This window comes from Hirundo rustica, chromosome 1 (assembly GCF_015227805.2).
Source record: "Hirundo rustica isolate bHirRus1 chromosome 1, bHirRus1.pri.v3, whole genome shotgun sequence".
NCBI classification, from domain to species: Eukaryota; Metazoa; Chordata; class Aves; order Passeriformes; family Hirundinidae; genus Hirundo; species Hirundo rustica.
Window position 1 is genome coordinate 87,083,258 of NC_053450.1, and position 26,527 is coordinate 87,109,784.

The window sequence follows — 26,527 nt, forward strand, 5'->3', positions numbered from 1 at the left end:
GTAATTGGTGAGTGATCTCCCCCTGACTTATCTTAACCCATGAGCCTTTCATTATATTTTCTCTCCCCCGTCTAGCTGAGGAGATAGAGCAGCTTTGATGGGTACTTGGTGTCCAGTCAGGGTCAACCAGCCACACAACCACGCTAAATTTAGTTTCATACATTATCTCAAGTACCTTAGTAGGTTTGAAACCAAAAGCACAAATAAAATTTGAATGCTGCTGAAAGGTCACCATTTCTTAAAGACTTGTGTTCATTCACACATTCATACACTGACCCAAGTTTACTTTTGTAGACATGGATGCGAATGACCTCTAGCTCAGAACCTGTGCAGCAGTGTCCAGGCTGATGTGGCAGACCAGCTGCACTCCAGGATGTCTGCTTTTGAACCTAAATATCACTTATTCACACAAGCAACCCACTGCAAAGCCCTCTACATGCAGCACGAAGGTACTTAATCTGCCATGCTAAAGAAAGTGCCAATGGATTTGTCTCATGAATTGCTTTACCCTTCAAAGGGAGATTGATTACACACACTTGCTTTAAATGCAATTGGATTTGGTAACTACTGTAATTTTGTTTAATAGCTCTTTCTTATCAGCCTTGTCTCATTCAAAAAAGGAAGGAGAGGTTTAATTTATGACTTACGACATTTGAAAGAAGTCAACAAAATGGATGCTAGACTAAACTGGAATATTTAATAATACTTAGTCTTTTCAAATAAAAACCAGCCTTGATGTTCCTGGTGTTCACACTGGTTTTCACTTAACTAGAAAACAGCATAATCTTCTAAGTCTTTCCTCACTGCTCATTAAGCACATTTTTTTAGTTCTTATACTGTCTTTGATGTAGCCCATAAAACATGGTAAGACTGACACAATGTGGTCAGCATCCTGCCAGCTTTCTGTCTGTGCAGATCTCCTTCTTCAGAACACTGCTCCTTGGGTTTTAAGGAGACAGAGAAGAGCGAGGCAGATGATGAAGGCACACTTCCTGAGATAGACAGTGTTGTAAGACTTGGACTATCATGCCTTCATTCCTGCTGTAAGCATATTTTGTGAACTTGGGCAAATAATTTGTTTCCCTGTGCACTCAAGTCTTTAAATCTATGCTTATATTTAAACAGAGCTAGCCTCCTTCATTTCCACCTCAATATCTTAAGAACATTAGTGAAATGGACCATCAAAACCAGGATGCCTTGATCTCCGATAGCTCACTGCTACTTCTGCAGAGGAGCAGTAAAACTGATAATTCTCTTTGTCCTCTGTCTTGCCTCTACAGCTGAGGGAATGGAAAAAGTCCCAGCCCTGACAATTCCCTGGGGATGACACAAGGAATGTATGAGCACTGTCATAGTCACAAAATTATTAGTAATAAAACAAGCAGTTTGAAAAGACTTACTCCCCCTTTTTCCCCATAAAGCATATCCTACATGTGGTAAAGGTATGTTACTGTCAGTGGGCCAGTTCTGCGGTATTATTTGAGAGCATGACTCTGCATACCAATTTTTTTCTCTTCTTCCCCCATGAGTATACACACATAATTTTAAAAGCAATTTACAGCATGTCAAAGTGCTTAAGGAGACTCTTAAAAATCTAATGTATGAAGTTAACCATTGGCATGATTTATTATTGAAGTTCCACAGTTATAACTTGACAATTACAAAATATTGATAAATGTAAACACATTATTGATGTCAATTAAAAAGCACAAGATTGATTAACCTCCCAGAGGTATACTGGCACGAGCAGTTGGAGAGTAATCACTCCCACTAAGTATTCACTACTGACAAATGTGCATAGAAATTAGACTTCTGTGAGACAAGAAATATTTTCATTTAAAATTAAGATAATTTGAACACAGAACCAAAGTACTGGGTCAACAGTAGAATCAAGAGAATTATAAACATGATCTGTTATTAATGTGAAAGGCTAAGTGATTAGGTCACATAATGCTCTCATTAACCACACACTTGGGCGAAAATATGGTTAAGAATTATCGAAGCAACTGCTCAGCAAGTCAATTATGCTCACAGAAGAAAAACTATGAATGTATTATTTAGCAACTACACTGCAATATTTATAACTGCCTTGATGAGGGACAGGACCTTATTTTTACAGCATAAACAGCAGACCTTTGTTTTAAACTACGCATTTATGCATTTTCTAATTTTCATGGTGACAAACTTATAAAGGTGAGTTCAAAACTCTGCTTAGTAGTGCCTCTTCCTGCCCAGCAAACAGCCAAGGAAGGACATTCAGGCAGCACATACCTCAGAGGGGAAACACGTATCTGACATACCCCAGAAAGCATAACAACAGGAATCAGACAAATTGTGATTTAAATGTGACTGGAAGAGTTTGGGCTCCTTCTTCCTTCTTCTTTTTACTTGCTTTCAGAATTAATGTACTGGCATAATGCCTGTCATGAAGATGAAGGGCACTGCAGCTGTAGCTCTTAATGGCCAAAAAAAACCCCAGGCTCACCTCAGAAAGCACAAAGCTAAAGACAGCAGCAATGCACCAAGTACCAAGGAGACTGCGTAAACACTAATTAAACTTCACTCTACACTCTTGTCTAGCAAACAGCTTTCCCTGCCTAAACTTCCAAGGGCCTGATCAGACACGCTGCTATTAGAGTCTGGCAACTTTCTTCTCTGAGCTTGGCCTTCATCACAACTTCATGGATCAAACGTATTTCCCTCAAATACAAGCAGCTTACTACAGAGACACTAGACAGAATCTGAATTACTGCAAAAAAAGATAAAATTGTAAAATAGCACATCAGTGATAAAGCTTCTTTGCTAGAAAGAGCATAAACACCTTTTATGTGAAGGCCACATATATGTTTATTGTCAAAATAAAACTAAATTACTGTGAATTTTTACCTGGCTGCAAATTCAGGCAAATGGTATTGGTGACAGAGACCATGTTTGGTACTATGATAACTCACAGGAGTGTTCAGTGGATGCCCAGAAGATTACAATACATGCAGACATACCAGACACAAAGGAACACGAAGAGGGTTGTTTCTTTTTTAAGTAACTGTTTTTTTCAGAGTTTTGTAAAATGACAGTTAATGTTGGTGGACTGTATAAACAGCTTTCATTTTGACAAATAATTTTAAAATAAGAAAGCAAGTGTCACCTTTCAAACCAGAAAAATTGAAAAGTTTTAGGGACAACCAACAGAAGCACGAAGATAATAAGATGGGAAAACATGAAGCAGTCATGAAACCAGATTCTTGGAGCAAATAAGGGAAATGGAGCTCTTTGCAGACTACCCTTATCTTGAGAATGAAGAAAAGAGTAAATTCCTTAGACTTGAAAAACCATCTGTGGACAAAACACAAGAAAGACATCTGATTTAGAGTGGCAGGGGAAAAATTTAAAACATATTTTCAGTGTGCGGTGGGGAGAAGCAATGTTTGTCTGAAAGGCCAGAAAATAATGCAAGTAGCTTCAGGAGGAGCTAAAATGTCTCCTCTTCCCTCTGTTAGCTGTAAATGGAAAAACTGAAATTGTAATATGCTGAGAGATTGATGATTGAGCATGCGGTTGGGGGGGAAATGTCATTTAAAAACCCCATTTTACCACAGCTACAGAACCAGGTGACTTGTCATATAGCGAGGGTGCCAACGCCAGCATTGTCATCCCGCATTACAGACTGCAGTTCAAGGGCAGCAGAACACAGACCTGGGGATCAGAGGCACCAGACAAATGTGCCAAAGCTCCTCCTGGAGGGAAGTGTGCCTGCTCTGTTGCAGTGCCAATGAATCTGACAGTGTCTCCTTCCAATGAGCAGTACAAAATCAGGATGGAAAGTTTTCACAGCAAGGAAAAAATAAATAAAACTACAACAGATTAAAAAGCAACCAACAAACAATGAGAGATCAAGAGAACACTGTTTCAATAACAGCATTTTTGTCTCTTCCTTTTTTAGAAGTCCTCAAAACAGCAATCCTAATTTCCTCAGAATCTAGCTGTTCTTAGAACTGGTTTACCCCTGAGAAGGGACAAGTCACAGTACATACACAAGGCTTTTACAAGGTTATACATTTCATAAATAACACGCAAGATTGCCATACTTCTTTTCCTATTCAGTAAAACACAGAACCTCTGCAAATGTTCTGCTCTGCAGCAGACATCACACAGCAAGAAAGACAAGAAGTTGCTCAAAGGTTAATACACTTTAATGCGAGAAACTCAATCTTCAAACCCTCTCTCAATGAGCACCACTGCAAACCAGACTGACAGGCATCAAAGCAAGATCAGGCAGTCAGATTGGAAACATAGCAGAAGTCATTTGCTCTGTGATCAAAACTACAGCACTTATTTCTGCTTTCCCTCTCTTGATAGTACTTTTTATTTGTACTAAGACACACACACACACACACTCTGTTACCTCATTTGGAAAAGCCTCCTTGAAGTTGTGTTGCAACAGCCACCCCTAAGAGCCATATTCATCTACACCCTAGGCTGAAACCCTTGGGACACCAAACACAGCAAAGCAGAAAGCATAAAGGGGCAAATGGCAGAGGGACACATTTGCCTGAAAATGTGATCTTTCCTTGCTTCTGGAGCTTTCTTCAGCACTGCTTAATGCTTCAGCACTTCAGCATTGGTTAATGCTCCTCTAACCATTTCAAGGAGCTACTCACTAGCCAGGCTGATCAAACGTAACTCTTTTCCATGTGGAAGTTTACACCCAGCATTTCCTTTACTGGATGCGACATACTGCCATGCCGAGTTGCTCACTAGGAAATAAGTCCTTCTCCTGTCCTTCAGACAGCCCTCATCTGTGCAGAACATCAGGTGCTCACCGCTCTGGATGTATTATATAACTACTGTTACTATTTATGATAAGGCCCCAACCTCACTGGATTAGCCATTAAATACATGCAACAAAAATAATGACAGTTCTTTATGACAGATAATTACAGTATTTTAAATGCATTGGCCAACACTCAGCAGTCTTGATTTTTAGGAAAGGTTACTGCATACATCAAATGCTGTGTTTTACCCTAAGCTCTTATATTAGAAAGACAAAACCTCATTCTACCTCTGAATCGCCTCTGCTGGCAGTCTAAAGGATATTTTCAATGCACAGTCTGCTTTGGAATTTAATACTGCGGACAGAACCTGCCACTTGTAGTTTAGTCAGCAGAATGAACAGCAGCAAATCACTTGTGAAAACACAATCTTGTTCTCCATCAGGAGAGTTAAATGAAAGCCTAAGGAGTAACACTGCTCTAGTGACTCACACAGGAGTAACCTGGAGAGCCGTGCCACCTGAAGACGAGTAAAATGTCTATTACACTTCCTGCACCTTCAGATGCCAGAAATTAAGCTGATATGACAGCTCTGGGCTTTTGGCATCTATTCCAATGCTGCGTATCTCCAAAGCCAGCCTACATGCCGAGATGAAAAAGGTATTTGGAAAAGCTGGCCAAAGCAGACCTCACTGCTAACAAGTTCTGTGAAAGAACAAGTTCTGATTCAGCTGGGTTTCTGCTTAAATTTACCAAACCTTTTTCAAAGTCACTCCTGTGACACTTTTTCTTTGTTCCTCCTCATTTTCAACCCCCAAAACCTTATGGGTATTTACTGTACATAAAATATATTTACTCTCTACTCTCCTACTGAAATACAAAACCTGTATAGCTCTGAATTTACTGTTTCCAAATTTCAATTTGAAGCTTTCTTTTGTTTACTGAAGACAGGTATTATCCATCCTATTTTACATTCCTTCACCTGTATCTGTGTCTCTTTCTAGGCAAAGAGCTCTGAATTTTAATATATGTTAAGGATTTCCATTGCTTTCTTTATAATGTTCTTCCAGGTAGGTTACTGTTATTAAGTATTTGAAGTTTTCAAACCACATGTAAAATAAATGCAACATGAACATAACAAAAGGATTTAAATTATCGCAAGGAAAAGAAAATATCTAAATGTATCACCCCAAGAGCTTTGAAATTTAAAAAAAAATTAAAATGAAAACCACCAACAAACACAGGAAAATGCCCCCAGTGGCTTCTAAACCCTAAGTCAGTTGATTTGAATTCAGTTTGTGGCTTTCCCGCAAGCTTCCAGCATAATTTTGACAATTGCAGGTAGGGAACCAAAGAAGTAAGAACTCGTGATGTGGTAAAGCAATTAAAAACTGACTACCAGTACTGCAACAGGCTAGGAGCAAGAGAAATGCAAGAGGCTCATGCCAAACATTTTCTGCATTCCAGCTGCCAATCCAAGGATTCAGAAGTGTATAGGTAATTCATGGACACCATGCAATGACTTGATAAAACTGTTTTACCAGGATATTTATCCATTGTTTGATTATGCCACTCACTCCTGCTCTTCTACTGAAAACAAAGCATTTGAAAACTTTACTGTGTCTGCACTTGCTTTAAGTATAGCTAAAAGGCAGAGAGGTAAGAAAAATTCTCTGGGTGTAATGTCATCTTTGTCCTGGCTGGCAAATGATGTCCAACCATAATAAATAAAAAATACATGGCAAAAGTGAAAGCCCCAGCAAACTTCCAAGGGCAATCCTCTTATCTAAGAATTATAAGTCTATGATTTTGTGGTAAAAAAATACATACTTTTGTAGAGAAATGGGTATTTGCCATTGTGAAGCTGGAAAAAAAGGAGATAAAATTCAAAGAGATTCTCAAGAAAAGCAGTAGAATAATCTGTGATTTTAAAACTTCCTTGCAATGACAAGCTTGAGAAGAACAAACCATATTAAAACGCCAACAGAATTGTCTGCCAGCAGGAAGACATGACTTGCCAATAACATACACATCCCTGAACAGTAGTGTGGTGCTGCCCCTTGTGTTTAAAGAGCTTTTCCAGCTACTCTTTCCTCTTGGCCTCAGAACTGCTGCCAGCATAATGCAATACATTGCATGGTATTTTGCAACTTTCTTACATATACATAAAAATCAGACATAAATATGACCTGTAGCCTGAAACTAATACTAACAAGAGTTTTCAAAAGGCATCTTCTCCTGCAAAGGGCATCCAGCCTACAGTGCTCTGCAATATAAACACAACTTTTTCAGATACCCAGAACATTTCTTAAAGTTTGGTAGTTTCCTTCTGACAGTCAGTTCCAATGTCACAAAATCCCAACTGTGTAAATTGGTACCAGTCCTCCAAATACTCAATAAAATGTTTTCAGTCCAGAAGTACATACACCTTGACAATTACTAATATAAGAATATTTGCTGTTCAAAGGATGAGCACCCAATTCAAACTTGGTGCTGTAAACCAGGGTAGTACTTCTACCTCTCTTTTTTAATAGCAATTATAATTGAAGTTGCTTGTATTGCTAATATTTATTAAACATGCTTTAATATTTATGTTATTTTGATTAACAGAAAGCTTCCCTATGGCTATATAGCCACCAATTCATAATAATATGAGTGCTGTATTAGTACATTCATTCAGTTCCATTTTCACTTCCATTCAAGTGTTACTCAAATTCACAATATTGCCAAGATAAAATACTGCTAATGGACATCTCAAGAAGGCACAGTACTTGGCTACACACAGCTGCACCGGCAACTTGGCTCGCTGAAAAATAAAAGATCCAGAAGAATTGTTCTTATTTTGCACAAGTTTCAGCACAAGACCATACTAATGATTTTGGCTATGGAGAAAACATAAGAATACGAGACCAATATCTCACACTAAGCATGATGTGGGCTTTTATCAAGGTGTAGTCATGAAGCATTTCATTAAGAGAAATGGAGCTAAAGTGGCTTCAGGCAATGGATATTTCAAGGATTAAAATGCACTTTACAACATGCTGCAAACATGAAAAATGCTGCAAGTACTCAGTATTTATCATTATCAGTGTGACACTTCTAACTGAGGTTTCATGCTTCAACACCACATTCCTTCATTCCACACATCTGAAGGGAACACTAAGAGAGGTCAAGCCTGAGGAAAAACAACTCAGACTCAAAAGAAATGTTTTATCTGTTCCCTTAAAAAACACAGATGACCAGCCACCTGTAAAGGAGGCAGATCCACAAGTCCTGACTGTCTGAGCACTCATGGCATCTCTTGTCTCTCTGACCAAGGTTTGTGCAAACCACAATTCTCATCAGTTTGCATTGTTTAAAAAGACAAACAAAAGCTGTGAAATATTAAATCCCTTTTATTGAAGAGTATTGTAGTTGTGTGATGTTAAAACCATTAAAATTGATAATAAAGGCTCAGAGCTGCCAAGAAAAACAAAATAATCCTTCTTAGCTAGACAACAAGATGACTGGCAGTTTTTAGCTGTAATATAAAATTAAGGAGAAAGCACTACAGAGGAATATGGAAGAATGCGACATAAATGAAAACAAGGCTTTAATCAGAGCACACAGGTCTACTACAGCTTTTGAACTTCACTGTTATGTTTCCAGTTCAAAATCCGAGAGACATATTGGCATACAGAAAACTTCAAAACACTCAATATTAGTCAATCTTCAAAGTGGCTTTTATAAATCTTAAATTTCAGCAGCAGCAGTACATTTCACTGCATATGCTCCTACCACTAATATACCAACATTACTAATAGTAATAGAAACTCACAAATGAAATTGTATTAGCATAGCTGGGGAACGGCTGTTATGACAATCCTCAAACAACTTCAAGACTTCAACTCAAAACTTTAAAAAACTTTCTGTGTCACACTTAATTATGACAATTCATTTCTCACAATACCCTTCTCTACAGGAAAGACATCACAAATTTTTGTAGTTACACAGGAAACATGCATGCACACAAAAATTTTTGCCAAGAGTGTTGAAAATGAGTAGTTCCTTCCTTTAGCCAGGCTATTATAAAATCAAAATCAATAATAAGCAGAGGAGAACTAAGCTGGAGATTAATGTTCCTCCATGCTTTTCAACATTATAAAGCTACACTCAAGCAAATTGTACAGTGAGTGACATGAACAAAATGACAGTAATCTGTCACTAGTTCGCATTTCCCACTAGGCTGATTCAAATAGTTATTTATGAACCTTACACTTCAATGGTCACTTTGATGACTAAACCATAAATTAGAATGTAAAATGAATATAAATTTGATTTTAGAGTAACAACAAATTGTCAGCAAGGAGGGATATTATTTAATTTCTACTGACATACTAGAAAAAAGTCAGCAATACCAAGATGAACCACACCATAATAAACCCCAAACTTAGCAAAAAACTGCATGCTAGCTCTCATGTCTGCTTCAGTGCTTCTACATTTAAAAATAAAAGCACTTTATATTATGCTTAGTTAGTTTTAAATATGAAGACTTAATTATGTCAGATGACTTCGTTACTTAGATCTTCAATTAAACAGTGAGGAAGAATGAACTTTTCTACAGATGAAATCTGACAGCAAGTAAATATTAATATGAACTTAGATGCTCAGGTTTTTAATATCCCCGATGAAAAGCTTTTAAGACAGTGTTACTATTATTTGTCTCTTGCTTTACAGATGGGACAGAGATGACACCAAAACATAACAGAAGTTCTGCAAAGCACAACAGTTTGCAATTTCTTAGGGAAAAAAAAAGTCTTTATTACTCAAACACTCAACTCTTTCAGGGATGCATGTCAGAAAATTATCTTGATAAAATAATTTTCTTCTAACTGATTATTTTTTGTTAAGAAGTTCCATTGCCTATTATGCTACTGTAAAACAACATTTATTATCCATTACTCTTGAAAACATGTAAGATAAACCCATCCAAAAGTGAATGCAGCAAGACTGTACTTTGTCTCGAAAATGAATAAAAGTGCATCATTAAAGAGATATTTCAACATAAGTTTCACTGTCTTAGCAGTGTTAAAATTGGGAAGTTGTGTCGGTGTCTTTAATATTCCTTGCTTTTCAAGTATGTTTTCCCATAAATTCTAACATGGAGTGATCCATTTTAGAACCAACTTTAGCAATTTGCTTTTTCATGTTGGAGAAGCCCCTTAAATACCTGATGTCTGAAACAAACATGCAAAACCCTGCAGACTTAGCAATAACTGAGGCCATTATGAATTATTCTGGTATGTCCCAGTAATACAGTAACAAATGCATAATAGAAACATGCTGACTGATGCTGAGGGACAATCTTTAAGCTAAAAAGAAAACTTCCAAAAAGGTTCAAGGCAAGACCTCCATCCTAGACAAGAGTCCAGCCTGTCAAGAGTCTGTTTTAGAGAAATAATATGTTTTTTTAGGGTCTACAGAAACAAAGTAATCTGGGCTTACACAGGATTTATAAATGAAAGAGGAGTTTTGTTTTAAAATCTGTCCCAGACCTATTAGGACACATATCAGTAGAATCACGTTTTGCTGATAAAAAAAAAATTGGAAAGTTTTTATTTAGGAAGACTTTATGTTAAGCAAGAATTAAAAAAGCCAATTATCACCTACAGATCTAAGAAAAAACCACCCCAACATCCAAATGCAATTGCGTCGGAACAATCTAATCCAAATTGCTTCTTTGAGAAACACTTAAATAAAAAAAATAGCAGTTTTTGGGTTAAAAAAAGATAGCAAAACTATGGTAGCATAAAACAACACCTGTTCCTGGGAGAAGAAAATTAAAAAAATTTAACTTGCATCTAAGTATCCGTACTTAATTGTCAAACCAAAGGACCCAGCTCCCTACTAAAATAAGAATCCATCTAACTGACCTGCTGGTTGTTTAAAGAGCCATACTAAAACAAACCATGGAGGAGCAGGTGCACATATTCATTCGGTGTTTAATAAAAGCATTACTGAGCTCTGACTGGTGGCAGCAAGCACAGATTTTGCAAGGAGGAGCAGCTTAAGCACTGCAGTGCCCATTGAGAGCTCAGACATAGAAACTTGCTTTTTTCCAGTATTTACTGGTCACTTTAGATAGACACTGGGTATGAATGAGAAGGTAAAAGTATTTAAAGTTCAACCAAGTCTACTTAATTTCTTAGTAATGTGGTACCTAGTGGAAGGAACGGAGATGCTATAAATGCTACTCAGACAAGGTAGAAGAAAAATGTTGCCAGTGACTCAAACTTTCCAAAGAAAAGCCTATGTTTGGACACATTTAGCCAGCATTTACTTAATTCACTTCAGGGGTTTTCTTATGCTGTTACTATTCTCACACTATATCTGGAGATGAGAAAAAATGAACACAGAAGAAAGTGAGACTATTTGGAGTGAGTGTCAAAGTCACCCTTCTGAACCTATGATGGAAGGATGAACAAATTCAGACAAAAAGTGATGTTCATCGAGAGATCTTTTGAGCAAGGATCTATATTTTCCATCTCTAGTGGCATAAGACAGTTAAATGAGTAGTGGAAAACTCCTATAAAAAATGAGAGAAATAAACATACCTGCCGTTGAATAACCTCTAGGTTTGCTTTGGCTTTATTCAGTAGTTCTTCTATTTTTTCAGAATCCGCTACGTTCTTGTTTTCCCTAAAGGCATCTCTTATCCTTCTGATGGCGTATGTTCTAAACACAAACAAGAGGACATGTATTCATAGATGCACCATGATTTATGTCATTTCAACATTCTTTAAACCATGTTGATGTAAAATATAAAATGCACACCCCCTATATATATGTATTTTGCTCAGCTTTAGACCTTTTTAGACCTTTTTATTCAGGGCTTTGTCTTGCCTGAGTTGAAGTAGTGACCAGATCCTGTAATTTTAAAAAAAGTGGCTCTATTGGAGGTTACTGTAGAAATATGTCATAGTTCAAGTATCAGTCCTATCCTAACTGCTTGTTTGTGCTGAAGCTATATTGTTGGATGCCCAGCATGGAATACTGCAAAACTCAAGAACATTACTAAAAGGCTAAGGACCAGAAAATCATTCCCCAGATTATTTTGAATCAGTGTGACTATTCTTAACCTGCATATTCTAAAGGTCATTGAGCTAGACACTAAATACAATATACATTTCTACCAGATGCAATGTTGCAATCTAGCAGTCAACAAAGGCAGATTGATGGACCAATTAACACAAAAGGGGCACCTTCCCTGTCACCCTTTTCCTCTCCTGACAATGTATATTTCACCCCACAGTGCAACATCTCATCCATTTCCCCACTAAGAAACAATAACAGGACATGATTTCTGCAAGCTAGAAGGGGTTATGATCTCTGCTTCTAGAGAGGAAGGTCCAAAGCTGCAGCTTTCCCCAAATCCTGCCCTTTCTTTCCAACACAGTAAAGAACTTTCACATAGTCTAGTGTACTGTCATCCTCCCTCCCCTCCCCGCAACAAATAGGGCCAATTTCCATCTGAAAATAAAGTCTTCAGATGGAACAGTGGATATTTCCATTACAGGGGTCCTTGGGAGGGGCTGAAGAAATGCAGTAAACTGATCTTGCTCATCTATCTTCCTTGTATTCCATTTCCATAGCACCACATCACATCAGTATTACTTTTGCTACAGAAAGTAAAACCCTATGTGTGGCACTGGGGAACAAAAGGCTGCAAAAAGCCCCCACAATTAGTTTAATAATTCAATAACCCTTTCCAACCTTGTATAAAAGAGGAACACGAGAGACAAAACTGTCAAAACACTATCATAAAAAATCCAAGGACAAGATTGAAAAATAAAATTATTGGGGGAGGAGATTGAGGAGAGAGGAAGAAGAGGAAAGATGAATAGCCAGCGGCACTCCATTCCATTAGATGGTGCTATCCAGCTCCTAATGCAGCTTTCACCAGCCAAGCAGCATATTTTGTCTTTGAGCTCATAAATAATACATTTCAATCACAGGAATCAGGATGGTTGTGGAGTGCCACTCTGCCGCCGCACTCCGGCAGATGGTGTGTGCTTTTAATTAGGGCCTGTTCACCTATAATGTGACACTGGGGTGCGGGAGGGAGTGAGCGAGTGTGTGTTTGGATGTGTGAAGTTAATAGAATGTATTAAATATGGAAGCTCAATCTCATCTGCAGCTGTTGTCCTAGCAAGACATGAAGGGGAAGCTGATTATTTCTTCTAGAAAAAAAAGCAACCCCAAATCATTAATACATAGTGTAATTCTGTTGCTTGATAATGGAGAGATTTCAAATCACCCCATGTATGTCTGTAGGGTTAAACTGTGCAAAACATATATTTTCTGAAAGAAAGGACAGGTTTCCAAGAGGTACAACAACAAACATATATATATCTTTAGCTTAAAAGAAGAAACAACAACAGCAAGTATCTATTAGTGGGTACAAGTGGGTACAAATTGCAATACAAATGAGTAAGCGCTATCTACATAAAAAAGATAGATGGGACAAAACCAAATTCTTGTTCAGTGTAACACCTGGAGACTGGAGGTGGATTTTTTGTTTTGTTTTGTACATATGGTGTGTTACTTGTTCCATTTTCTCTCCCTTCCTCTAATTACACCCAACAACTGTTGAGATAGAAAAGGTATGTTCACAGAAAACAGACCAATTTTTATCTATAATCATGAAGTTGCACTGTTTTTACCTTCTATTTTTTTACATTTTAATTTTTTTAAACCTTTATTAGTTTTTAACACCCAAAGGAAGTTATTTTTCATAGGCTTTAACACAATCTTAGTTCTACAGCTAAATCCATATATCTCTAAGCATGTTTCAAAGATCAGTTCTACAGCCTGGAACTATTCTACCAAAGTTACACTGAGATTTAATGCATCGCTTAAAATAAGGATGCGCTCAATTCAAAGCTCAAACCCAATACTACAATGACTGTAAAATATCCTGTCTTCCCCATTGAGAGGTGCCAGGGAAATATTTTACCAACATTCAAATTCTCTAAAATTATGTAAAAAGTGTTAAGTCAAGATACAAACAAACTGCAAGGCTTCGTTTTTGTATGTGTGCGTGTTTTTCTTTTAAACAGCTTTCTGTACACATCAAGAGTCGTGAGCAGTGTCAATTCAGCACCTCGACACTCCGGCTATTTCAACAGTTTCTGAACTGAGAATGCATTAAAAGCTGGAACTAGTATAAGAAATGCAATATTGCTTCAAGTCTGTGAAAAACTAAGCCCTTCTGAAAGTATAGTAGTGTATGTAAGCAACACATAGTAAAGACACACATGTATGAAAATAACCTGTTCATTCAGACATGTATCTGTCTTGGTTTTGTTTGTTTGTTTGTTTGTTTGCCTTTTTGTTGTTGTTGTTTTTAACAGAGCACCGCTCCAGAAATCTTCTGGCTGATGAACAGACGGGTCTGCTGATCAGCTGCTCTAATGGAATGTATTTTCAGTTCAATGAGCATAACACACCAAACCCAAACCTGTGACATTTGAAGGCACACCTAGAAATGCCAGTGGCAGCGAATGCATCGTTGTCTTCATAAAACTTTACATTATCCTAAAAGAAGCACTATCTGCACACAGTGTGAGAGCTGAAAAGAAGACTGGCAAGTGAAGTGATGGCTGTACCTTATGGATGATTATCTACCCAAAGAGGCCCAAGTTTAAGCCAATGTGAAGAGGCGCTATCGCAATTTTGGAACCCTGGCAGGCACAAACCCTTCCTCTCCCCCCTTAAGATTAGCACAGTCAGTTTGATATCTGGCCCCAGCTGAGCCATTCCAACTTGGGAAATTGACAGAAGGCCAACCTATTCCAAGAGTTAACTTCATTTTTTTGTTGTTTTGTTGTGGGGTTTTTTTACAGATTAGTGAGCTTCATCAGCTCTCCATGGAACTGGAGGAGCAACATCACTGAGGAGGAGAGAATACAGCAGTACTTTGATGGATAGAGTTTGCAATTGATCCCATTAGAAAGGCCAAGCAAGTCACACAAACAAAGAGAGCCCTTCAGCAAGAAGGGACCAAGCTAACTCTCCACAGAAACAGAATAGGAAAGCAGTTTTGGATACAGTACACTCGAAGAGCTCCTATAGATCTGTCGGAAAAGTCTAGTTCCTAATGCAGTAGTATTCATTAGGAAACATTTAAACTAAGTCTTAAACTACATTTCTACATTTCACAATTCATTATTTTTCCCACTTATTCTTTGAAAACAGATAATGAAAAATGGCTGAAAGACACAATAAGGTATTTTGCTTTTATCATCCAAGTGCACTGAAATTTGAATAGGGAACAGCTTTGATTTTATCTTCTGCAGACTTCTCCAGTGACCTAGTGACAGAAGGACCCACGGAAGAGTGTACAGTTGAACATATTCACTCAGCGCTCTCATTTATATGCACACTCAAAAGACCTCTCGTGACCCCTAGTTAGGTGCATCTGTCACACAATTAATTCCCAATTAAATCAAAAGAATGCCCTCGATGGGCAGTAGACTTGGTGCGATGGCTTCAGACCAAAGCCACCGCAGGTGGATGGCTACACAAGGCAACAGATGCACATCAGCAGAAAGCAGGAGTGGTTAGGGGTTAATAAGAGAACAAGGCCAGGGCCAAAATATAACCACAGACTCTCAGGCAATGAGCACTGCCTACTAATGTTATGAGACCACAGTGCTGCCAAATAATAGTAAAAACTAAAGAGAAAGCAGTCTTCGGCCCAATACTCTACCTTCAAAGTGTTCCTCTTTTCTTGCCTGAAGCACAATCAAAAGCCTAACGTGTCCTCATAAAAAAGAAGTGTACAAGAAGCAAACTCTGAAACAGCTATTAATGAAAAATGAAATCACAATCCAGATACTTCAGAAAATAATAACTGCTTGGGGACTAATATATTTTATTTCAAAATGTTCATTTATGTCATGCCTGACCAAAAAACAAAACAAAACAAAACCAAACAAAAAACCAAAAAACTTTGTGCTCTGCTAAACGAAAAGAAGCTGAAATAACATCACAAAAACATACTTGCTTAAGTACAGAGCTCTGAGCTTTCAAAATAAACCTCTCAAGCAAAATTTTTCTCAGCACCACTTCGCATTCCCCAGTACCCACAACACACTAAAGGTTTGAGTCATCTTTCCAAGACATTTTTACAAACATGTTGACATCTTGGCTTTGTGCCTGTCAACAAATGCAACATATTAATAGGTCACGTCACAGTCACAGGCACCACACTGCAGAACACAAGGGCTATCACAAGTCGTTGGCCATTGAGCACGCACATGAAGATAGGACAGTTGTGGCACACAGTCTGTGTAAGCAAAACAGATCGCAAGGGAAGGGCCACCACATTAGAATATTCATAATCAAGACTTTTGGGAAAGGTCTACAGTAAAATGCATTTTTCCTTGACTGGTATTCAATAAATTAAGGCAAGGGAGCAGTAGCCAAGTTCTAGGAAGCCCACTGGGGTTAACAGCTCTGGAATGAAGTATATGATGATTTTATTTAAAGACACAATGTGTAAAAGTGAGATACTCATTTACAATAGAGTAGCATTACATCAAGTGAGGGAGCCTTTTCATAAAAGGTCAGTTTGCTTTTATTAAAATGTATTTTCTTACCACTGCTGCCTTCTAACTAATATCTATTAACTTATGGTAGCAACAGGATGAATTTTCAGAATTTCCCACTATTACTAGCAAAATGTGCACTAGGTGAGATTTGCTCAACTAAATTTTCAGAATTATGCATCATTTAAAAAGGGAAAGATTTTATAACAAAAAAAATCTGCAGGAAAATAATTTTAGCTCACAGTAAAGTTCTATTAGCATGAAGATGTCTTCATGTACAGAATTACTTCTGAGAGAATGCTTATTTGGATGTATTTATGTGTACACATGTACATTTCCATATAGATGTCTACATATTTACAGTATTTTTTCCTCCATAAAAGCCTCATTAAAAGACACCAATTAAGCTGAAGTAAAAGCTGAATGTAGTTACCATCTAACACTAAAAAAAGAAACAGATGTGTATCTGAGACTGAGAGGTAAGTACCTCAAGGGGAAGTAGTTGTGACTGGTCTAATTAAACACCAGCCCAACAGAGGGGTGGGGACACACCATTTTATCAACAAGTTGCTCCTCAAACTCCATCAGTAGATACACTTTCAGTGCTGTCAGCTCAAGTTACAGCACAACAACTACATTTGCCTGTTTTCTAAAAACCAAAGCAAAGCCTATTCCTGCAATCAGGATTTCGCTGGGGAGTCAGGGTGGTAGCTGGATGCTGGAAGAGGAGGAAAGAAGAGTGAAGAAAAAGAAAGATTAGACTGCTGGTTAACTCAGTATTATTTTCTTGAATTTTCTAACAAAGCACAGTCGCTAGACAGTCTTCACAAAAAGCCTACAGAAAGAAACCTACCAGCCACTACTTGGTTTCTCCGCTAACATACAAAATGCAAATTGCAATGCAATTACTAAGAAATATGTCTGGAATAGAACAGCACTAGAGATAATTTATGAGAGAGGATTGACCCAAAAGAACAGAGAAGAGGAATAATGACTGATGAACATTAGAAAATACGTTTGAGAGAGGGTGACTCTAAACCAGTGCATATAATACATGCTGTATGATTGGATGCAAGGATTTGTAGTTTATTTCTAAAGCAAATATTGCCATTTTCCATCCCAGATCTCAAAATGTCTAATAAAAAAGAAGTTTTCTTTTTTCAATTTAAACCCCAAAAAAGCCTCCCAAGATTTTTAGAGAGAAAGACTTGTAGATGTTTTTAGAAAAGGAGAACTTCTTTTTTCTGGCTATATCTTTTCATAAGTTTGTGTTTGTACCCATTTCAAAGCAGAGAGCAAGGATAAACACCTGTGATCAACAGGATCACAGAATCATTCACATTAGAAATGTGTCTAGGAGGTCTCTAGTCCCATTTCTTGCTGAAAGGAGGTTCAGTGATGGAATCAGATCATTCACAGCTTTGTCCAGTCACGTCTTGAAAAGTAGGACATTGACCAGACCACCTTGTTCAGAAAAGCTCAATTTTTTGGCTGTCCTTGTGGGGAAAAAGCTTTTCCTTAAAGCAAGTCTGAAAAGCCTCTCTTTGTGCACTTTACATCTGCTATCACTTTTTCTCCTATCAGGCATCACTGGATTCTTTGAGGTAGCGGCCCCTTTCAGGTTCCTTCAATGTTGTTTCTTTTCCAGGCTGAACCAGACCAGCTCCCTCAGCCTTAGCTCACAGGACAAGTGCTTCAGCTCCCTTGGTAGCTCCTGCTGAGCTGCCTACAGGTTGTCTGTGCCTTTCTGGGTGGGGGGCTGAGGAGGGCAAGTCTGGATGCAGAACTCCAGATGTGACTTCCCTCCCATCAATCTTCTGGCTGAGCAACTCTTGATACGTCTAAGGATGCTCTTGGTCTTCCTTGCTGCCAGGGCACACAGCTCTGCTCCCAAAGACTTTCTTCTTCCCAGAATACTGCTGGTGCTCTTGATAGTTAACTATGATTATTTTTGCAATTAATTGAAACATACATTTTGTTGCTATATTTCTAAAATAAAAACAGTTATTGGCCTAAGTGTAAGGAATCTCGGCAGAAGGGAGTGCTTTTCAGGAGGTCAGGGTTAAGAGAAAAAAGTAAAGCTGTCCAAATGAAAGCATTCTTTTAATCTTAATTGGAGTTGCAATTTCAATTCTATATTGCAGAAGAGGCTGAAAAAGAGGGTTATCAGTGAACAACCAACTGCACAAGTTGTTCAGATAACGAGGCACCAGGCAAGGATGTGCTAGAGGAACTACAATCTGAATTTGCTACAGATGAAAAGTGTCCTGATGGCCTGAAATGAGTAATAGCTCTCTGCTGAGCTTTCACTGCCAAGCCCCTGCCAACTGCTCTACAACCAGGACACCGGGGTAGCTCAGCAGTCCAATTACCAGGCAGGGAATGCCTTGAAATGACAATTTCAAAACCTGACAAGGCTGATTTCCCTCTTCTTTCTTTTGAGACAGATATATACCACTCCATTTGCTGTGCTGCTTTTTCTGAACAGTTCATAAAAAAGGCCTGGCGTGCTGTGTATAGCCACCAAGTATTTTTCTGGAAAGATTACTTTTAGTCCAATGCTATGGCCAACATTTCTCTTTTCAGCATGGCTAGAGGTATGGCCTCACCTTGAATACTGTATGCAGTTTTAGTCACCACAAGATAAGAAAGATATTAGGCTATGAGAGAGCATCCAAAGGAGGCCAATAAAGATAGTGAAGGGCGTTGAGGGGAAGACGTATGAGGCGCAGCTGAGGTCACTTGGTCTGTTCAGCGCAGAGAAGAGGAGACTGAGGAGAGACCTCATTGCAGTTACAACTTCCTTGTGAGGGGAAGAGGAGGGGCAGACACTGATCTTTTCCTTGTGGTCACCAATGACAGGACCCAAGGGAATGGTCTGGAATTGTCAGGGGAGATTTGGTTGGATTAGAAAAATGTTTCTCCCCTAGAGGGTGGCTGGGCACAGGAACAGGCTCCCCAGGGAAGTGGTCACAGCATCAGCCTGGCAGAGTTCAAAAGTGGTTAGACAAGGCTCTCAGGCACATGGTGTGAGTCTTGGGAATGGTCCTGTGCAGGGCCAGGAGATGAAGTCGATTATCCTTGTGCGTCCATGCCAACTCTCCAGACTCTGTGATTCTGTGACTTGGGTACCCTGAAGAGGGCTAAACATATCGCGCCTCTTCATGATTTCATTTAGGGATGCACTGGGTGCTAATCAGCCTTTTTGGATGCAAGTATTTCACACCTGACAGTGGAAAATTATTGCCTTTGATGAAGCAATAGATATTTTAGCTAAAGTTACTTTAATTAAGCAGCAGGACATAAAGTCTTGGGATATTCTAACTTCCTGGACTGCAGTATGGTTGGTCTGGATGATGATAAGATTTTGATAGGACATTTTTGAAGCACAGCATTATTTCTGAAAGATACAGTAAATATCTAGTTGCAGGACACATATTATTATTTTAATATGGAAATTATGCCAGTTTCTTAGAAGAGAAAAGGGATCAAGTATCAGAAATATGTTAATAGTATGCAGTTTTAAAATAAATTCGATATTTAGACTTACAAAAGACTTAGAGAAACAGTTCTCTGAAGGTCATCTGAGATGACACTTTGTTGGCCATTCTGACAGACTAGTAAGTTTCAGTACACTGGACAGACTCCTAACACAGTTTTACTTTGCAAAAGTGATCCTTGGATTCTAGCAATAAAGACAGTTAATTTTGCCCCTTGATTTTTCCTCAAGTAAACCTGAGATTTCTGAGACAGAAGTATGTAAACATCATAGGTTCAAATGGAAGAAATTGCATTGAAATTAGGTAGGGTCCAGCTATCTCACAACAAAGGCAACAATAAACCATAAATACAATTTATTAAACAACCCACATGAAGTAACATACCACCTGCTCTGTTTCTATACAACACACTAGAAGTTACAGGATTTAGAATACTGATATTACTATCTAAAATTTATTCTCTTATCCATTTGTACCAGCTTTACAGCTTTTCCAAAAATCTTTGTTCGTTATAACTCAGTCAGTATCGACAAACATCCCCTACTGGACTTCTTACCCCCATTTGGCTCAATGACCTTCCCTCATTTATAGCAAAGAACTGCATATTTAGTTCAGCAAATTTACAACATCAGTGTTGACAACAATGATGGATAATTGAAATTACTTAGCAGCACATAAAATTCTAATATATGCAAAGCCTATTAGTCAAATCTAGAGCCTAAAAAATCAATTTGGAATTTGTAATAAAATCAGCATCCTCCTTTGTGCACACAACAGAGTGCTGAATATTATTTTCAGACATTTGGGATTGTAAATATAGGCCTTTGGACAACACATATAATGTTTCAGGAAGCTCAGGTCCAGACTACTCTAATTATTACCAAAGGATCAGAAAAAAAGAAATGAGGGTTATTTTGTACTATGAACACTACTTCAGGCAGAGAAAGTCAAGTGAACTAGATATTTCCTTCTGTATTCTTTCTATCTAATTAGTTACAGGATATGGAGGTCTTCACAGATATTAGAAATTATTACATCAGGACTAAAGAAAAAGAGGCTAAAATCTTCATCCTGAGTTGAACAGTAACCCAGAAATGCAAAGGATACAAACTTGGTGTCACTTCATCCCCCACAGGAAATCAGATGCAGCTTCTTACATGAAGAAAGAGCAGGAGGACCCATGGTGAACAAAGGCAAGAATTGAAGGAAAAAAAATATTCCGCTTGGAAAAGCTGAATAATGCATCATGCAGTGAGGCAGATTTGAGGTTTTCAGGTAGGCACAGCTGATCCTCGTCCCCACAAATAATGCAGCACTGCTGTGCACAAGGCACAACGTGCCAGAACTGCCAACCTTGACTTTTCGCACTCCGCAGCCCTCAACTTCCGGGGCTATCAGCACAAGCAGGCATTTAAAACAGCCAGACCCTCTGCAGGCAAGTTATGGAACAATATGTCCACAGCTCTTTATCTCTGGGGCATGATGGTGACCAGATAAGACAGAGCCGAGACCTCCGCTAGCTCCGGTACAGTAAATTCCACTTCTTAGGACCTGTAGATCCTACTTACTTCTCTGAAGTCCAGAAGTAAAACAGGAATCAAAGCAATACTAAATGAAGTAACATAACATTCTTCAAAGTTACTTCACATTAAAGATAGGGAAAAATAATTTAAAAAAAAAGGTTACATGTTTCTTCCTACTATTTTTCCTACAGTTACTCTAAAAAAAATATAGAATAGATTATCTATCTGCCAAACATGAAGCAAAGAGCCGCTCCTAGCCAAAATGTTTCTTTTCGGCTATGTATGAACTACTCCTCTAAAACTGTGGTGCATACACTCCTACTCTCCAACTTGTAGATTCCAGCATACAATGCAATACTTTGATCTGACAAGATCTACTTTAATATCAGACAGAAAAATGAGATTAAATTTAAAACTTCAAGGTATGCTAGTCCAGTGAACAGAAGTCATTCAATAAAATAAACCTGCTGACAGATCTTCTGTGTACTTAAACAGTTTAACTACTGTAACAGAAAAGGAGATCAGACATATTCAAGAAGACAAAGAGAGCAGTCAATTTTCCTTTTTCAAGAAGAGAAGTATTGACAAACACATTTTAATTTAGGCAAGTCCAAGTACATTAAATATAGACATTAAAATTTAGAGGTGAAGCTACACTAAGGTCAGTAATTTTTAAAGAGTCTACCACTCAACCTTTTAACACTAAGTCTTACACTATCAACAAAAAAATATTACAATACTGTATTTCTATATGTCTATACATTCTATTTAATAAGGCTAAGTTCAGATTGGTACATTTATATATCAAAAAATATATATTTCAAGCAAAAAATGGGCTACAAAACCCCCCAGATAATACTTAATAGCTAATTAAAAGTTACAGAAAAATAGTCACTCACATGAGTGATGGTAGCACTTTCTGTCCTCTGTCTGCGAGCAAGGAAATAGAAAACATACAGTAAACACCAGCTCCTTTTCCTCCCATAAGAACACAGCTGCTGGCTGCAAGAATTTCTTCTCAGATAACATTTACTCTAAATGTGGAATTAACATCTGGCTTAAAACTCAGTAACCCAGACAAGTACCGGCTAAGGTTACTGCAGGAGATATTAGGAGAGGGAAAGAGGTATTACGAGTGATCTACTTATCATGAGGTTTTCAGCGTAACGTTTTATGACCAGGGCAGACTACCTTCCCTTTCACACGAGACACGACCTTCCTCTCCCAGAGTAGCAGAAAAGGTTTCCAATCTAGGAACAAATTACCAACACAAGCTGCAGAAGCACGAGGCCTCCAGCTAATGGCAGCAATAACTTGCACTGATAGAGAATTTCTCCGTCAAGGGTTTCAACAAATTGTAGGGGAAAAAAAGCCTAGAACCAAGCCTCAAAGTCCATGCAGGTCAGTAAGCATTGCCACTGGTGCACAGAACAGGGAGTGTTGTACAGATATATGTACAGTTATACCTTTTTGTCCAACCCTGTAATGCTGTAACTTAGAGGACTATATTCATCCCATGTTGCCTTTGCTTTTGGAAGTGACTGTGAGAGTGCCATCAGCAGTTTGACAAATATTCATATTTCCATGCAAAATCTGCAAATAATGGGCAGCAATTTAGGGTATAAATTATGAACTGAAAATAATAAATTAAATTTAGTATAAAATGCGCTCAATAGCTCTGGAAATCAAGAAACCTAGTTAGCGTTCTACATGAAATGCATTGCTTATTATTGTTGTGTAAACAAAACACTTGAACATTTATTTTCATACTGTAAATTAATCAGATCAGGGAAAAAAAAAAACATTACGAGTGAGACACCTAATTTATTTTGGCCAGTGATAAAACTACCTAGATCAATCAATGTTCCTCTCTTCAAAACTTGTTTATGTACGAAGACTTTTAATTTGAAAACCTATTTGCTAACTTATTGTAGTAGAAAAATGCTGTGATATTTTAGATAACTCAAAGATGTTTTCTGAAACTTAGCAGCAGGTTAGTTTCACAGCAATACAGTTCAATTTGACATTGTCAGTATAATTCCAGCTGTAAGCTTCAAGGACTGTCTTATGCATTTCATCTGAGCTATATTAACTTTAAAACATTTTCCTGAGAAGGTGGCAGTCTGGTGTTACTTAAATAAATAAGAACACTGAATATATTTTATGGATGGATGAATGAATTATTGTTTCACAAAGAATTCTATTAGTGATTCAATCCAAAACTTTATGTGATGGTTTCTACCTGGCCCCTTACACCTTTAGTTCTCTCTTTTTTTTTTAACTGTGACTAACAATGCAAATAAATGGTGGCTCTGAACCACACCCCCAACCACCCATCCCGGCCACATTTGGCTCTTTCATTGCTATTCTAACATAATCTGCAGAAATTTAACATTCACACAATGTATAACCCTCACAAGATAAACCAATTTTCTCCAACACCAAGGCTCTGTGGAAATCTGCACACACACTTCTCCCTCCTGCTTAAGCAAGCAATAAATGGGTGTTTGCATCTGTGTGTGACTGCAACTGAGTATTGTGATAATCTGTATGTTTGCTGGGGAAACATATAATGCCTGTAAATAAACACTACCAAGCAAAACCACCGTGTGTATCCTGCAAGCAAACTCTAGTTAGCAGAAATCATAGCCTGTGCAAGACAGAGATGGAGACAAACTCTGTAAAGACTGAACTCTCAGGATACAATGAATTATTTTCACAGGCACCTAAAATCAAAGAAGCTTAATTATAAAAGCATCAATACCATATAGGATTACTAACAATATACTAGAATGAATTCTAATCTCGCAGAAATATTTTAACGTTTTCTTTCAGATGCACACTGTCTCTGGCAGTAAAAATAAGACAATATTATTTTAAACAAGCTAATGATTTAGAAACAGTTTTTTAATGAATCCAGACCAGGATATGCCAAACAAGCAGACTCAGAAGGATTGTCAAGACCTGTCTGAGACTGCTGATGGACATTATTTTCTAATAGGACTAACACACCGATCATATACTCTCTAGTCTCCACAGTGAATTCACAGCTTGCATTAAGCAGGGATTTTGCAAAAGGGTTACTAGAATTGAGCAGAAGTGGAATTCTAGACTTCTTGACACCAATACATTCATGTATGCATACACACACATAATATTTACTTTGTGCATAGGCTTCTTTAGAAACTATAATGAGATGTAACCAATTTCTATTTATTAAAAAAAAAAAAAAAAAAAAAGTATCTAAGCAACACCTTTTCCCAAGACTTTGTAACAAACATGATGCTGAAGAAAGTGTAGTCCTAAGTACTGGACTGAGTCGTGAATCTCTGAATACCGTTCCTAACAGAGGACCTTCAAATTTTCCTGAAGAATGTTTTAAGAATTTTATTTCAGACATATCCTGTTCAGGAAGAAAGCATCTGAACTCAACTGAATTCTTTGATCACATTAAATGTTCAGTTGCATTGTATCCTGCGAAGAAAGTTAGAATTTTATATGGAGAGCAGGAAAAAGGAATAGACTAGACTAGACTAGAATGTAGAAAAGAAATATAAGGGAAAAAGGTCATAGTCCATAATGCCACTCTAGGCAGAATACTGTCTGGATGATTTGTGGCATCTTCATTCTTGAGAAAAAACTGTATCAAGAAGAATCCCCAAGAATATTTCTCACTCAAGACACTTTTGTATTGAGTTCTGTGCAAAATAGTCTTGGAACAGCTCACTCAAGTATTCACAAACACAAGAAAACAACCAAGAAAGTCTTCTTTGATCCCTACTTTTTTTTTTGAAAAGCAGAGAACTATGTATAATCTAGGGCTGTACTTTGTTGGTCAGCGAACTCAAAAACACATGGGAATAGCTTTATTGGATTCAGAGAACATCCTTGCCATCCATTACTGCAGGAAGTGGTTCTAAACGTTGCCTTGTTGACTGCAGTTTCCTTTTTACTTTTTAAAATAACTTTGATTTTTTTAATCCAGAATGCTGATCTTCTAAAGAAACACTTGAAACTGTAATAGCCTGTGCCTACAGTATCTTGAATCATCTGGATATTAGGAGGTCAGCAAATTTTCATCATAGGCAGCATAGAGATGAAGACAGGAACTAAGTGTTAAAGCCACATCCAAGAGTAAGGAAAGGAGGAGGTTAGCTGGGACAGCATTTGAATTCATTTTAATACAACAGCTACATTACAAAGTGCTTTTCATTTACCAGAAATCATAAGCATATGTGTATGGGTATGAGTCACTGCCAGAGGCACTATTTTTCCTATTATTCTCATTAGTTCTCAAACAAACACTACTGGTAATTAAATCTTACGTAAAAAGAAATATGTCCCTGTTCTTCTGTGCCATACAAAGAATAACAAACAGCCACAGCAGATTTATTCATTTTAGGTGCCTTTACTAAAATAAAATAACTAAAACACCAGATTAGTCTTTTGAGGAAGCCCCTATCCATTTGTCTTCCAAATATTAAATTTCAGTTTTTCCAGAATGCTGTATGTTCTGTATGGCTTCAAACTCTCCCTCCAAGTTACTACTAATCAAAATTCTCCTCTGCATAAAAAAAAAAAAAAAAAAAAAAAAAAAGAAAAAAAAAAAAGAAAAAAAGAAAAAAAAAAGGGGGGAAAAAAAAAGGGGGACACCCCCCCCCTCAAACCCCCAAGATAATTACATCAGACCTGATGCACAGATATAATTAATTGTTTAGGAAGAGTGTAACTTTACAAGGGTAAAGTGTATGTATTTGGAAAATGACAATCACCATTGAACATTTAAACCAAAGATAACAACTCCTAATGAACAAGATCATCAGAATTTTGATGCAGTGATTTTCAGTCAGGTAATGTTACTATTAAGAAATCCAAGTATTTGATAAAACTGTTTCCATTCATTTTAAAATTTCAGAGAAATATGTTCTGAGGGTAAGAGTAACTAATGACTATGTTTCAACATTTTTGAAACATTGTTTTGGTTGTCTTCCCAAAATATTTTATACATATACAATACTGAAGTCAAATGGAAATCCTTCAATACATCAGACCCCAATCCAAAACCATGTTCTTATACATCTAGATTTTCCCAAAACCTGCATATATTTCTGTTAAAATACTCTTATGCTCTTAAAATACAGACG

At 37.6% G+C, this 26,527-nt stretch overlaps 1 protein-coding gene across 2 annotated transcripts in view; it reads right to left on the reverse strand.

The window, feature by feature from the left end:
• Positions 1 to 26,527, reverse strand: part of LYRM4 (LYR motif containing 4) — an 87,432-nt gene that overhangs the window by 54,541 nt on the left and 6,364 nt on the right. Inside the window, exon 2 of one of the 2 annotated variants that reach the window (XM_040061941.1) lies at positions 11,363 to 11,483. The exons of the other annotated variant lie outside the window; for it this stretch is intronic. Coding sequence (XP_039917875.1) covers positions 11,363 to 11,483 — 121 coding nt within the window. The remainder of the gene's footprint in view (positions 1 to 11,362; positions 11,484 to 26,527) is intronic. 2 annotated transcript variants of the gene reach the window in all.